Source organism: Hypanus sabinus, unplaced genomic scaffold, assembly GCF_030144855.1.
Source record: "Hypanus sabinus isolate sHypSab1 unplaced genomic scaffold, sHypSab1.hap1 scaffold_2031, whole genome shotgun sequence".
Classification (NCBI taxonomy): domain Eukaryota; kingdom Metazoa; phylum Chordata; class Chondrichthyes; order Myliobatiformes; family Dasyatidae; genus Hypanus; species Hypanus sabinus.
In genome coordinates, this window is record NW_026780132.1 from 12,863 (window position 1) to 27,324 (window position 14,462).

General features: G+C 43.5%; 1 protein-coding gene across 2 annotated transcripts; it reads right to left on the bottom strand.

Moving 5' to 3' along the window:
- Nucleotides 1-7,095: 7,095 nt before the first annotated feature.
- Nucleotides 7,096-13,425, bottom strand: LOC132387608 (zinc finger protein ZFP2-like). 2 transcript variants are annotated; one of them, XM_059959980.1, is made up of 2 exons: nt 13,399-13,425; nt 7,096-8,287 (listed from the first exon to the last, which is right to left on the bottom strand). In XM_059959980.1, the coding sequence occupies exon 2, from the start codon at nt 7,873-7,875 to the stop codon at nt 7,150-7,152; it is 726 nt and encodes a 241-aa protein (XP_059815963.1). In that variant the 5' UTR covers nt 7,876-8,287; nt 13,399-13,425; the 3' UTR covers nt 7,096-7,149. The 2 variants fall into 2 exon arrangements, with proteins under 2 accessions (XP_059815963.1, XP_059815962.1); XM_059959979.1 differs by lacking the exon at nt 13,399-13,425 and adding an exon at nt 12,249-12,422.
- Between the last annotated feature and the right edge of the window lie 1,037 nt (nt 13,426-14,462).

Here is a 14,462-nt window from a genome sequence, read left to right on the forward strand (position 1 = left end):
AATTCAATTTTGCTGACAACAGTACATTGATTGGCCTCATCTCAAATACTGATAACAATCAATCAAATGCCTTCTGACAAGGGTCGGTCCAAACAAACTTTTCACGCTTCTTCAGGAGATTGGTCAGAGGAAGAGCAATCGCAGCAGAGTTCTTACGATAATATCTATCCATTCCCAGAAACCTTCTAAGAGCCTTCTCAGCAGTCAGAATAGGAACTGGAGAAATTGTCTGGACTTTTGCCCGAACAGGAGCCAACTTGCTTTGACCAACAACATAGCCAAGACAGGTCACAGTGTCATGGCCAAATTCACTCTTAGCCAAGTTAACTGTAAGGTTGTCCTAGGAAAGCCTGTCAAATAGCTTTTCTACTGCAGAGATATTCTCTTCCCAAGTGCCACTCCCTGTAACTAAGTCATCAATATAGGTATCTGTGTGTTCTAACCCTCGAATTACAAAATCAGTCATTCTCTGGGATGTTCCTGGAGCATTTTTCCTTCCAAAAGGCAAAACATTGTATTCATACAACCCAGATGGTGTCACAAATGCAGAAATTTCTCTACCTCTGTCCATCAATGGAACACACCAATACCCTTTCAACAGATCAATCGTTGTAAGAAATTAGCTTTTCCAGCCTTATCGATGCAATCATCCACTCTAGGGATAGGATAGGCATCTGTTTTTGTTACTGTATTTACCTTTCTATAATCAGTGCAAAATCTAACACTACCATCAGGTATGGGCACAATAATGCAGGGTGACTCCAATCTCATTTTGAAGGCCTAATAATACCATTCTCCAGCATATACTCAATTCCCTGGTCAGCCAATTTACACTTTTCTACGTTCATGCAATTTGGGTGTTGTTTAATCAGTTTAGCTTGACCAACATCTACGTCATGTACTACGACCATGGTTTGCTTGGGAACAAAGGGAAATAAATCTTTAAACTTCAGAAATAATTCCTTCAGCTGTTAACCATATAAACCATATAACAATCACAGCACGGAAACAGGCCACCTTGGCCCTCCTAGTCCGTGCCGAACCCTTAATCTCACCTAGTCCCACCTACCCGCACTCAGCCCATAACGCTCCACTCCTTTCCTGTCCATATACCTATCCAATTTTACCTTAAATGACACAACTGAACTGGCCTCTACTACTCCTACAGGAAGCTCATTCCACACAGCTATCACTCTTTGAGTAAAGAAATACCCCCTGGTGTTTCCCTTAAACTTCTGCCCCCTAACTCTCAAATCATGTCCTCTAGTTTGAATCTCCCCTACTCTCAATGGAAACAGCCTGTTCACGTCAACTCTATCTATCCCTCTCAAAATTTTAAATACCTCGATCAAATCCCCCCTCAACCTTCTACGCTCCAATGAATGGAGACCTAACTTGTTCAACCTTTCTCTGTAACTTAATTGATGAAACCCAGGTAACATCCTAGTAAATCGTCTCTGCACTCTCTCTAATTTATTGATATCTTTCCTATAATTCGGTGACCAGAACTGTACACAATATTCCAAATTTGGCCTTACCAATGCCTTGTACAATTTTAACATTACATCCCAACTTCTGTACTCAATGCTTTGATTTATAAAGGCCCGCGTTCCAAAAGCCCTCTTCACCACCCTATCTACATGAGACTCCACTTTCAGGGAACTATGCACAGTTATTCCTAGATCTCCCTGTTCCTCTGCATTCCTCAATGTCCTACCATTTACTCTGTATGTTCTATTTGGATTATTCCTGCCAAAATGTAGAATCTCTCACTTCTCAGCATTAAACTCCATCTGCCAACGTTCAGCCCATTTTTCTAACCGGCATAAATCTCCCTGCAAGCTTTGAAAATCCACCTCATTATCCACAACACCTCCTACCTTAGTTTCATCGGCATACTTACTAATCCAATTTACCACCCCATCATCCAGATCATTTATGTATATCACAAACAACATTGGGCCCAAAACAGATCCCTGAGGCACCCCGCTAGTCACCGGCCTCCATCCCGATAAACAATTATCCACCACTACTCTCTGGCATCTCCCATCTAGCCACTGTTGAATCCATTTTATTACTCCAGCATTAATACCTAACGACTGAACATTCTTAACTAACCTTCCATGTGGAACTTTGTCAAAGGCTTTGCTGAAGTCCATATAGACTACATCCACTGCCTTACCCTCGTAACTTCTTCAAAAAATTCAATAAGGTTTGTCAAACATGACCTTCCACGCACAAATCCATGCTGGCTACTTCTAATCAGATCCCGTCTATCCAGATAATTATAAATACTATCTCTAAGAATACTTTCCATTAATTTACCCACCACTGATGTCAAACTGACAGGTCTATAATTGCTAGGCTTCCTTCTAGAACCCTTTTTAAACAATGGAACCACATGAGCAATACGCCAATCCTCCGGCACAATCCCCGTTTCTAATGACATATTAAAGATCTCCGTCAGAGCTCCTGCTATTTCTACACAAACTTCCCTCTAGGTCCTGGGGAATATCCTGTCAGGACCCGGAGATCTATCCACTTTTAAATTTCTTAAAAGCGCCGGTACCTCCACCTCTTTAATTGTCATAGGTTCCATAACTTCCTTACTTGTTTCCCACACCTTAGACAATTCAATATCCTTCTCCTTAGTGAATACCGAAGAGAAGAAATCATTCAAAATCTCTCCCATCTCCTTCGGTTCCACACATAGCTGACCACTCTGATTCTCTAAGGGGTCAATTTTATCCCTCACTATCCTCTTGCTTTTAATATAACTGTAGAAACCTTTCAGATTTACTTTCACCTTATTTGCCAAACCAACCTCGTATCTTCTTTTAGCTTTTCTAATCTCTTTCTTAAGATTCCTTTTACATTCTTTATATTCCTCGAGCAATTCCTTTACTCCATGCTGCCTATATCTATTGTAGACATCCTTCTTTTTCTGAACCAAATTTCTAATATCCCTTGAAAACCATGGTGCTCTCAAACCTTTAACCTTTCCTTTCACCCTAACAGGAACATAAAGATTCTGTACCCTCATAATTTCACCCTTAAATGACCTCCATTTCTCTATTACATCCTTCCCATAAAACAACTTGACCCAATCCACTCTCTCTAAATCCCTTCGCATCCCCTCAAAGTTAGGCTTTCTCCAATCAAAAATCTCAACTCTAGGTCCAGTTCTGTCCTTCTCCATAATTATATTGAAGCTAATGCTATTGTGATCAATGGACCCGAAGTGCTCCCCAACACATACATCTGTCAGCTGACCTATCGCATTCCCTAACAGGAGATCCAACACTGCCCCATCTCTAGTCGGTACTTCTATGTATTGTTGCAAAAAACTATCCTGCACACATTTCACAAACTCTAAACCATCCAGCCCTTTTACAGAATGAGCTTCCCAGTCTACGTGTGGAAAATTACAATCTTCCACAATCACCACCTTGTGTTTACTACAAATATCTGCTATCTCCTTACACATTTGCTCTTCCAACTCACGCGCCCCATTAGGTGGCCTATAATACACTCCTATCAGTGTTACTGCACCTTTCCCATTCTTCAATTCCACCCGAATGGCCTCCCTAGAAGAGCTCTCTAATCTATCCTTCCAAAGCACCGCCATAAGATTTTCTCGGACAAGCAAGTTGTTGTTGCTTTGGCTGCAGATGAGACAACCTGTTAGCAATGTTTTCTGGAACAACCGAGTTCATTAGCCTAACTGGGACCATGTTTGGCTTGTAAAAAGTCTCAGACAAGTCAATTGTTTCATTCTCAGGGTTGGCAGTTTCATTTGTTTTGACAACAACACACACAGATGGTACCTACTTGTTCAAAAAAGGTTTTATCATATTTATGTGTACCACCTGTGTTAGTTCACCGTCAGTTGGGTGTTTTAATAACATAATTCACATCATTAATTTGGGAGACTATTTCATATGGTCTATTGAATTTCGCCTGAAGTGGATTCGTCAACATAAGGCAAGTACCTTATCTCCCACCTGGTATTTTCTTTCGCGAGCCCTGTTATCAAACCAACACTTCATTTTGTTTTGAGAAATCTTTAAGTTTTGTCTCACTGGATTACAGGTTTGCTGTAGTTTATTTTTAAACTTCAAAATATAGTCTAACGAGTTAACATCAATCCACTGTTTCTTTTAACAAGGTCAAAGGTCACTCTGCGACCAAATACAAGTTCAAATGGAGTAAAGCCCAGTGATTCCTGTACTGACTCTCTTTCTGTGGACAAAAGCAAATGTATTCTTTCATCCCAGTCTTTTCCATTTTCAACACAATATGTCTTAATCATTGTTTTGAGGGTAGAATGAAATCTTTCTAAAGCCCCTTGTGATTCTGTATGGTATGCAGGTGATGCAATTTGTTTTGCTCCCAGTTCTACCTGCTGGAATAATCCAAATGTAAAATTACATCCTTGATCAGACTGGATTTCTTTAGGCAAATCGAATAATGTGAAAATCTTGGTGAGAGCCTTCGCCACAGTTTCAGCTTTAATATGTATGAGAGGTATTGCCTCTGGGAATCTGGATGTGGTACACAAAATAGTTAGCAGATACTGATGGCCAGCTTTGGTCTTTGGCAATGGGCCAACACAATCCACTATAACTTTGGAAAAAGGGTTCACTGACTGCAGGTACAGGCCACTGGGGTGAGCTCATTAGGTTTACCCACAACTTGACAAGTACCTTTTGGAAACTCTTATTCAGGGTAAACATAACTTTATGAGTTAAAGCAAACTGATCTGCTAATCCAGCAGATTCCTCCATAGTGGCAGCATCATTTCCATCTAAATACATCTTTCTGTCATCAGGGACACACCTTCTGAATTCTTCAATTAAAACCAACTCTTTCAAGCTGCTAAAATCATCATTTACATGTTCAGATGTGCACCAGCGGTCAAAACACACAAATTTCTCGTAAGCAAATTCTGTATGTCTGGTTCACAGTTTTCTTCAAATTTCTAAACGTTTGCCTGTCTGCTTCTGGGACCAACTCATAAGCTTTGAGCACAGCCTGTTTCACTATGTCATAATATGTGGTGCGTGACCATGTGGTTAAGGTGTTGAACTAGCAATCTGAAAGTCATGAGTTTGAGCCTCAGCCAAGGCAGCGTGTGTGTCCTTGAGCAAAGCACTGAACCACACACAGCTCCTGCACATTTATAGCCCAGTGGCGATGATTGGGGAAGCATAATTAAATAAATAATAAGCTGCTTCAGCGCTGTCAAAGCAGAATAGGCTTGCTCAGCCTTCCCCTTAATTACACTTAGTAAGAGTATTTTCTTACTGCTTTTCTGTCTCTCCAGCCTGAAATTGCCTCTGCCTCCATCTTTAATTTTTCTCACTTGTACTGGAGCTCAAGCTCACTAGGTTTACGTTCAGGAAACACCTCCAACTCCTCCACTTTAAACACCCCCTCAGATACATAATGTTCAGCTATTATCCTCTGCATCTGTGCCCTCCTCATTGTCAATTTCACCTTAGCAAATATTAACACTTTAGCAATACTCAATAACTCAATCCTTCTGGTGTCTTCTAATGCCTGAGAGGTTCACACTTCCAGATATCTATCAACATCCATTGCTGCAGATTTTCCACACACAAATAAATCAAAAGGGATTTATCCAATGAAATCGATATTAAATCAATCCTTAAATTTGTTCATATCCCAGACGCAGGCCCCATTTTGTTACAAACCATAACGCTTTAAAAAAGAACCAGCAGCAACAGACTACTCCCAGTGGCCATACATTTTATTTCCACATCCCATTCCCATTCTGATATGTCTATCCATGGCCTCCTCTACTGTCAAAATTAATCCAAACACAGGTTGGAGGAACAACACCTTATATACCGGCTGGGTAGCCTCCAACCTGATGGGATGAACATTGACTTCTCTAACTTCCGTTAATGCCCCTCTTCCACTTCTTACCCCATCACTGACATATTTAATTGTTTGCCTGTTTTCCATGTCTCTCTGGTGCTTCCCCCGCCCCTTACTTTCTCCTGAGGCCTCCTGTCCAATGATTCTTTCCCATCTCCAGCTCTGTATCACGTTCGCCAATCACCTTTCCAGTTCTTAGCTTCATCCCACCAACTCCTGTCTCCTATCATTTCGCATTTCACCCTCCCCCCACTACTTTCAAATCTCTTTGTATCTTTCCTTTCAGTTAATCCTGACGAAGGGTCTCAGCCTGAAACATCGACATTTCTTCTCCTTATAGATACTGCCTCGCTTGCTGGGTTCCACCAGCATTTTGTGTGTGTTGTTTGAATTTCCAGCATCTACAGATTTCCTCATGAGTGTTATGTGTATAAATCTGTAGAAATAAAACTCCCAAACTATTGAGCTCGGGGGAAACAAGGCTTGGACTCTTGAGATGGTAAAGTATGAAAGTTCAGTTCAACTACAGAATAAGTGATGAGAGAGAGATATTTGTAATCCAGGGTAAATGTTGAGAGAAGGCCATTATGTCATATTCCACAGGTTCCATGGTGGTAAAACGAGACCGACAGTCGCTGTAGATTTTATCTGTCATCCTTCCAAATCCACATACTAATTATCACCCGAAGTGACTTGTCATAAGGGGTATCATCTTCAAGTGAACTACCACACCACAGCCAGGCAAGGGTTAACACATAAGTGGTCTCCACAGGATACCCCAAATCAGATCCTCTGCTATGGATCAAATGAGGTGACAACCACACATTCGATGTATGGTGAATCGATAATTTGTCCACCCTTGTGGGCGAAGGAAGGTTCCAAACAGTGACCCTTGGCCACTAGTTCCCTGGTTTCAATTCTTCCATTTTTCCTCCTTTGTCTCTATCTGTCTCTGAGTGTCTGTGTCCTCAGTTAAAACTAAACAAGCTGCACGCGATGTAAACAAGCTGCAAGTCAGACACATTTGCCTTCTTAATCTCTCTCTCTCTCTCTCTCTCTCTCTCCACAGCAAACAAAACCTAGAGATTCATAACAATGGCCACTCCCCATTGTGAACTGATGGTGTGCCAGTAGGTGGGATGACTGAGTGAATCCGTTCCCACATTCTCAGCAGGTGAATGGCCTTTCTCTAGTGTGAACTCGTTGATGTCTCTGTAGGGTGAATGTCTGAGTGAATCCCTTCCCTCAGACTGAGCAGGTGAACGGCTTCTCCCCAGTGTGAACTTGCTGATGTACCAGCAGGGTAGATGACTGAGTGAATCCCTTTCCACAAATTGAGCAGGTGAATGGCTTCGCCTCGGAGTGAACTCGCTGGTGACTCCGGAGGTGGGATGACTGAGTGAATCCCTTCCCACATTCGGAGCAGCTGAACGGCCTCTCCCCAGTGTGAACTCGCTGATGAATCAGAAGGGTGGAAGAGTCAGAGAATCCCTTCCCACAGACTGAGCAGGTGAACGGCTTCTCCCCAGTGTGAACTCGCTGATGTACCAGTAGGGCAGATGACTGTGTAAATCCTTTCCCACACTCTGAGCAGGTGAACGGCTTCTCCCCAGTGTGAACTCGCTGGTGTACCAGTAGGTTAGATGACTGATTAAATCTCTTCCCACATTCTGAACAGGTGAACGGCTTCTCCCCAGTGTGAACTCGCTGGTGACTCTGTAGGGTAGCTAACTGAGTGAATCCCTTCTCACAGACTGAGCAGGTGAACAGATTCTCCCCAGTGTGAACTCGCTGGTGTCTCTGTAGGGTAGCTAACTGAGTGAATCCCTTCTCACAGACTGAGCAGGTGAACGGCTTCTCTCCAGTGTGAACTCGCTGATGTACCAGTAGGGTAGATGACTGTGTAAATCCTTTCCCACACTCTGAGCAGGTGAACGGCTTCTCCCCAGTGTGAACTCGCTGGTGAGCCATCAGGTCAGATGACTGAGTGAATCCTTTTCCCAGAAATTCAGCAGTTGACCAGCCTCTGCCCGGTGTGGTGTGAACTGATTGGTGTGTCCACAGGTGGGAAGACCGACTGAATCCCTTCTCACACACAGAACAGGTGAATGGCCTTGTCCAGTGTGAACTTGCTGATGTACCTTCAGTTGCGATGACCGGGTGAATCCATTCCCACTGTCTGAGCAGGTGAAAGGCCTTTCTCCTGTGTAAATTACAGGCGTGCCAGTTGGTCAAATGACCGAGAGGATCCCTCCCCACAGTCTGAGCAGGAAGGGTGGTCAATTGGATCCCTTGCTCCACTTCTTAAATATCTAGGCAGAGACAACAAAACTGTTGTGCCGTGTTTGAGCTTCCTGAAGACGAATTCCTTCTCATTTTTAACCTGTAAAAAGATTTACAAACTCCATCAATGGGTGTAGGACAACATTTCTGATGAGATTACTTGAGTTGCCAAGGCTTGATCTGGTATCACACTGTTTCAGTGAGGTTCTACCCAAGCTGGACAGAGAAATCATCTCCTGACTGGTCAGAGTGCTGGTATCTGGAATGACCATTAATTCTCTGATTCTCTTCCTGTCTCTATAAGAATGGGGCATTTCTGCCGTCTCCAATCTGTGCCCTGGCTCAGTTTGACTATCTCCGTTGGTATTATTCCCTGTTCCCACTGAGCTGCATGGGTTCCTGGCCCCTCAGTAACTGAAACACTCGCACGCAAATAGTTTTTCTTGACTTGCAGCTGGGATCTTCTTTTATGTATTATTAACTTAAAGTGTCACAGTTTTAACGCCACATAAAAATTCCTGCTGAAATGACTGGTTGGTTCACACAGCTGTCAAAAGGGGTTAGAGTGAATTTTTGTATTATTTCAGGTTCTTGTCACAATCATAGAAAATTTCAACATGGAAACAGGCCCTTTGGGCCATCTAGTTTGTGCTGAACTATTTAAACAGCCCACTCCCACACCTCTGCCATCCAGGTACCAACACAAACCTCTTAAATGTTGAAATCGAGCTCACATGCACCACTTGTGCTGGCTGCTCATTCCACAGCCGGATAACCGTCTATGTGAAGAAGTTTCCCCTCATGTTCCCCTTAACATTTCACCTTTCACCCTGAACCCATGGCCTCTGGTTGTTGTCCCACCCAATCTTCATGGAACAAGCCAGCTTGCATTAACACTATCTGTGCCTCTCTATCACAATCAAATCTCCCCTCAATCATCTGCATTCCAAGGAATGAAGTCCGGATTTGTTCAATATTTTCTTTAACCCAAATCCTCCAGACATGGCAACATCCTTGTGAATTTTCTCTGAAATCTCTGAACTTCTTTTACAACTTTCCTGTAGGTAGGTGACCAAAACTGTACACAATACTCCAAATTAGGCCTCACCAATGTCTTCTAGAAGTCAACCGAACATCCATCTATTGTTATCAGTACTTTGGTTCATGAAGGGCAATGGGCTGAAATCATTCTTTCCATCCCTATCTACCTGTGATACCACTTCCAGTGAATTAAGGACTTGTATTCCCTGGTCCCTTTCTTCTACAACACTCCTCTGTGCCCGACCATTCACTCTGAAAGATCTCCCTTGGTAGTGCAACAACTCACACTGGACTGCATTAAATTCCATTTTCCATTTCTAAAACCATTTTCCCACCTGGTCCACAGCGCACTGCAAGCCATGATAGTCTTCTTGCACTCCACTGAACCCCAGTCTTGTTGTCATCCACAAATTTGCTGATTCAGTTAACCACACTATCATCCAGATTACTGATATAGATGACAAACAACAACAGATCCAGCACTGATCCCTGTGGTAACCACTAGCCACAGGCCTCCGGTCAGAGAGGCAACCATCTGCTACCACACTCTGACTTCTCCCAAAGACTGTGTCTCATCCAATTTACTGTCTAATCTCGAATGCTGAGTGACTGAACCTTCTTGACCAACCTCCCATATGAGACTTTGTCAAGTGCCTTGCTAAAGTCCATGTAGACAACATCCACTGCCTTGCCTTCATCCACTTCCCTGATAACTTCCTCGAGAGACTCTGAAAGATTGGCTAGAGCCATGCTGTCTATCCTTGATCAGTCCACACCTATCCAAATACTTACAGTATATACCTGGTTCCTGGACCCACATTCCAATAACTTTCCCAGTTCTGATGTCAAGCCCCCCCACGTATAATTTCCTAGTTCATTTTTACAGCCTTTCTTGAACAGCAGAACAACATTGTCTGTCCTCCAATCCTCCAGTACCTCACCTGTCACTAAGGATGATTTAAATATCTGTGCTAAGGCCCCAATAACTTCTGCACTTGTCTTCCGTAGGGTCCTAGTGAACAACTTGTCAGGCCCTGGGGATTGATCCACACTAATTTGCCTCAAGACAGCAAACCCCTCCACCTCTGTAATCTGTACAGGGTCCATGAAGTTGATGCGGCTTTGCCTCACTTCTATAGACTCGGTGTCCATCTCTTGAGTAAATACGGATGCAAAAAAAATCTCCCCAAGTCTATGTTATCCCTTCATATGGATTACCATTCTGATCTTCCAGAGAATTATTTTTTTCCCTTGCAATCTTTTTGCTCTTAACATATCTGCAGAATCCCTGAGGATTCTCCTTGACCTTGTCTGCTGGGGAAACCTCATGCCTTTATTTCTTCCATAAGTGTTCACTTGAATTTCCTGTATTTCATAAGTACCCCATTTGTTCCTATCTGCCTGTACCTGGTATGCACCTCCTTTTTATTGATCTGGGAGAGGAAAGCCAAAGGGGTGATAGATCTGCATGGTGGGAGGTGGGGGTAAAGAGGGTTAAACTAAAGTTGCAGGGGGAATGGGAGTCTGAATAACAGAACAGATAGTGGTGGGGTTGTGGAGACAGATGTTGTTCAGGCCTCAGACAAAGTCAGGAATGAAAAAGTTGAGCATGGTGCAGTGAATATGCTGAGCCCTGTATATTTCAATACAAGGAGCAGCGTCGGAAAGGTGGATGTGTTCAGGACATGGATCAACACCTGGAATCAACACTAGGATCTGGCAACTGTGGACTGGGACAGGCTGCTTTATGGCAAAGGTGTGCTTGCTAAATGGGAGGCCTTCAGAGCGAAAATTTGAAAGTACAAAGCGGGTATGTCAGAATTAAAGGTAAAGATTGAAACTGTAGGGAAACTCGGATTGCAAGAGATATTCAGACCCTGGTAAAGCGCAAAATGGAATTGCATAACAGGGATAGGCAGTCAGTTTCTTATGGAGTATAAGAAATGCAAGAGGACACATAAGAAATAAATCCGGATGGCTAAAAGATGGCATGAGGTTGCCGTCACAGAAAAGGTGAAGGATAATCCTCAGGGATTCTAGAGATAGATTAAGAGCAAAAGGATTGCAAGGCACAAAGTTGGTCCTCTGGAAGACCAGAATGGCAATCCACGTGTGGAAACAAAGCAGATGGGGGAGATCTTAAATATTTTTCAAACTCAATTTACTCAGGAGATGGACAAAGGGTCTATGGGAGTGTGGAAAAGTGGCATTAACCATTTCAACCCTGGGGGAAAAAACACTCCTCTGGCCACTCACACGCTCAATACCCCTCATCATTTTATACACCAAAAAATGTCTCTAAATATAAACAAGGAAATTATACATTGCACAATCTACTTTCCACGATTCAGTACATTTACATGGCCAGGTGTGTAAAAAGGGCCCAACGAATATCAGGGAGCAACAGGCCCAATTCACCCCAACCACAAACTGCTCCTGCTGCTACCATCCAAGAAACGGTACCACAGCCAAAGGAGCAACAGTCCCCGGGACATCATCTTCCACCAGGCCATCAGACTGATTAATTCACACTGATACATTTGCATTTTAATGTTATATTGACTGTCCAATGCACAATCTAGCTATTATAAATGACTATAAATTACACATTGCACATTTAGATGGAGATATAAGGTAAATATTTCTACTCCTCATGTTTATGAGGTATGTATCTAATAAAGTCAATTCAATTCACCCTCTCCACTATCTGTTCTGTCATTCTGGCTCCCATTCCCCCTACAACTTATTTTAACCACATCACCCCCTCCCCTGCTCACTACCACTAGCAAGCCTTACCACTAGGATATTCGTCCCCTCTTGTTCTGTTCCTATAACTAACGAATCCCCTATCAGCCTTTTGACTTTCCTCTGCCAGGTAATTCCCCCCAACAGCTTCTAAAGTGGTCCACCTGTTGTTGTGGGGGATGGCTACTGCAGTACTCTGCGATGGCTATTTAACCTCATTCCCCTTCCTGACTCTCACCGAGTTTCCTGTGTCCTGCACCTTGGGTATAACTCACCTCTCTTCGTGTCATATCTATCACCTCCTCCAACTGCTGGATGACCTGGAATTCACCCATTTCAAGTTGCAGCTCATTGAAGTGCTGGGTTACAAGCTGCACATCTTGTAGGTGAGGGCATCAGGGACACTGGAGGTCTCCCCTCCTTCCCTCCACTACCCCTCTAATTTGTAATAATCTCCCCTCTAATTTGTAATAACCAGTGTGCAGATATATCTTGCACTGTGCATTTTTTACCCAGTGACAAGATGTGCACAGTGAATTTTATATAGAGAGGTATTCATGTTCACAGCTGGCAAATCACTGTCAATAGGAACTTTGATCTCCTCTGGGTTTGATTGAGATCATCTGCACTCTCACACAACCGATATAGCAGGCCTGTAACAGGAAATGGAGGATTTTCTCACCAAAGCTTTTGCACATTGTCCATATGCGATTTCCTTGCTAAATTACGCTTTAAAAAGTCAGATTTCCAAATATCACTCCACTTCTTCCCATTTGCAAATACTCCAGTAACTTTTCAATCACCAAAATGCAAACAGGCATTACTAGTTTCTGTATTCGACATAAATATTCCCCCTGAATCCTCCCCCAATGACTGACGGTGGTGAACTCAGTGAATGAAATCCCAATGAATATGAAGGGAAGGGCAGTAGTCTGTCTCATTGGAGTCTGGCACATTTGTGATGTGAAAGCTACTTGTTGCCCAGGGCAAAGGTGTTTGATATCATTACGTACCCAGAGAGAATGGGACAAAACATGTTCTCACCGGTAGAATAGTCCAGAGCAAGAGGAGGTAGAGGAAGCAACACACACAAAATACTGGAGGAGTTCAGCAGGCCAAGTAGCATCTGCGGAAAAGTGTCCTAATGCCGATTTTCTCAACTGGTGACGTAAAAGATTTTGTTCCCTTTCTCCGAGTTCCTAATCCTTGCATTTAGATAGCTGGAGCTCAGCTCTGTCTGAGAGATCCATCGGTTCCCATTCCCTCATCAGCCGGGAGCTCCCCGGAGTCCGTGTACGGATCGTGGGGCTGAGAGAGAGGGAAGAGAGCAGGACTGTCCCGGGGTTGCTGGTCACGGTGTCCGAAATTCAGAGGAATTATCCCGAAATCGGTGTTTAAGATAAAAACACGGAGAATCACTCTTACCTGGAACCGACATTTTCAAAGGCTTCGGTGTACTGCGCGCATGCGTGAAACTCAGGGACGGCCTCAGCCTGACGCCTGCGCAGTTCATCGGCGCTTCAGCGCCGCCGAAATTCTTAACGCATGGCCCTATGGGTAATCACGGTGCCATTAAACATTTCTGCAAGCACCAGTTCAATGTCCATATCTCATTTTTTTTTATGGGTATAGAAAAAATCTGCAGCTGTTTTAACGCAGAAAGCGGCTCCCATAAGCAATATACTCAATATCAACGTATATCTAATGCCAAAGTAAAATGCAGATATAAAACACAGGAGATTCTGCAGTTGCTGGAAATACAGAGACGCACACACACAAAACAATTCAGAGAGCAACTAAGCAGCGGAGTACACAGGCCAGGGATGCGGAAGGGGCTCTGCCTAAAAGTTTTCTATTTATTCCTCTCCAAAATTTCTGCCTGATCTGTTGATTTCCACCTGTGTTTTGCAGAAATTAACCACCTTTTTTTTTCGACCAACCAGTTTCCAAATACTTCTAATCTTTCACTTTTAACCACATCCTGCTGGTCTTATTCGTCCTCCTCCTCTGGACCCCATTTCTCTCTGGAGCCCCTGAATCAAGCTGGCAACTCTTTTGTTTCTGACTCTGCACCATCGAAGATTCACTCGCTAGTCTGCTGTCAAACTTCAGAGGTGCATTGTGTTACGAGACCGTTTACTGTGAGTGTCACTTTAAGTGCCTGAGTGAGGCGGGGCTGTGACGTCAGACACAAGCTGCAGCAGCCTGAGGGAGCGGGAGCGGGAGAGGGAGAGGGAGACAAGCTGTTGGAACTTCAGCGTGTGCCTGCTATAGGCTGCAACTCTTCCATGCCCAAAAGGTACGGTTGATCTGATCATCGGCACGCAGTGCACAATGGATGTGTGACTGTCACTTCGTATCATCAATATGTGTGGATTTGCTGGAGTATCCTGTGGTATCATTTTAGTTGTCCCTTACCTGGAACCGGGGTGTTCTGTGGTAACCACTTGAAGACGATATTCCTGTTACTGTCATCTGGTGATATTTCT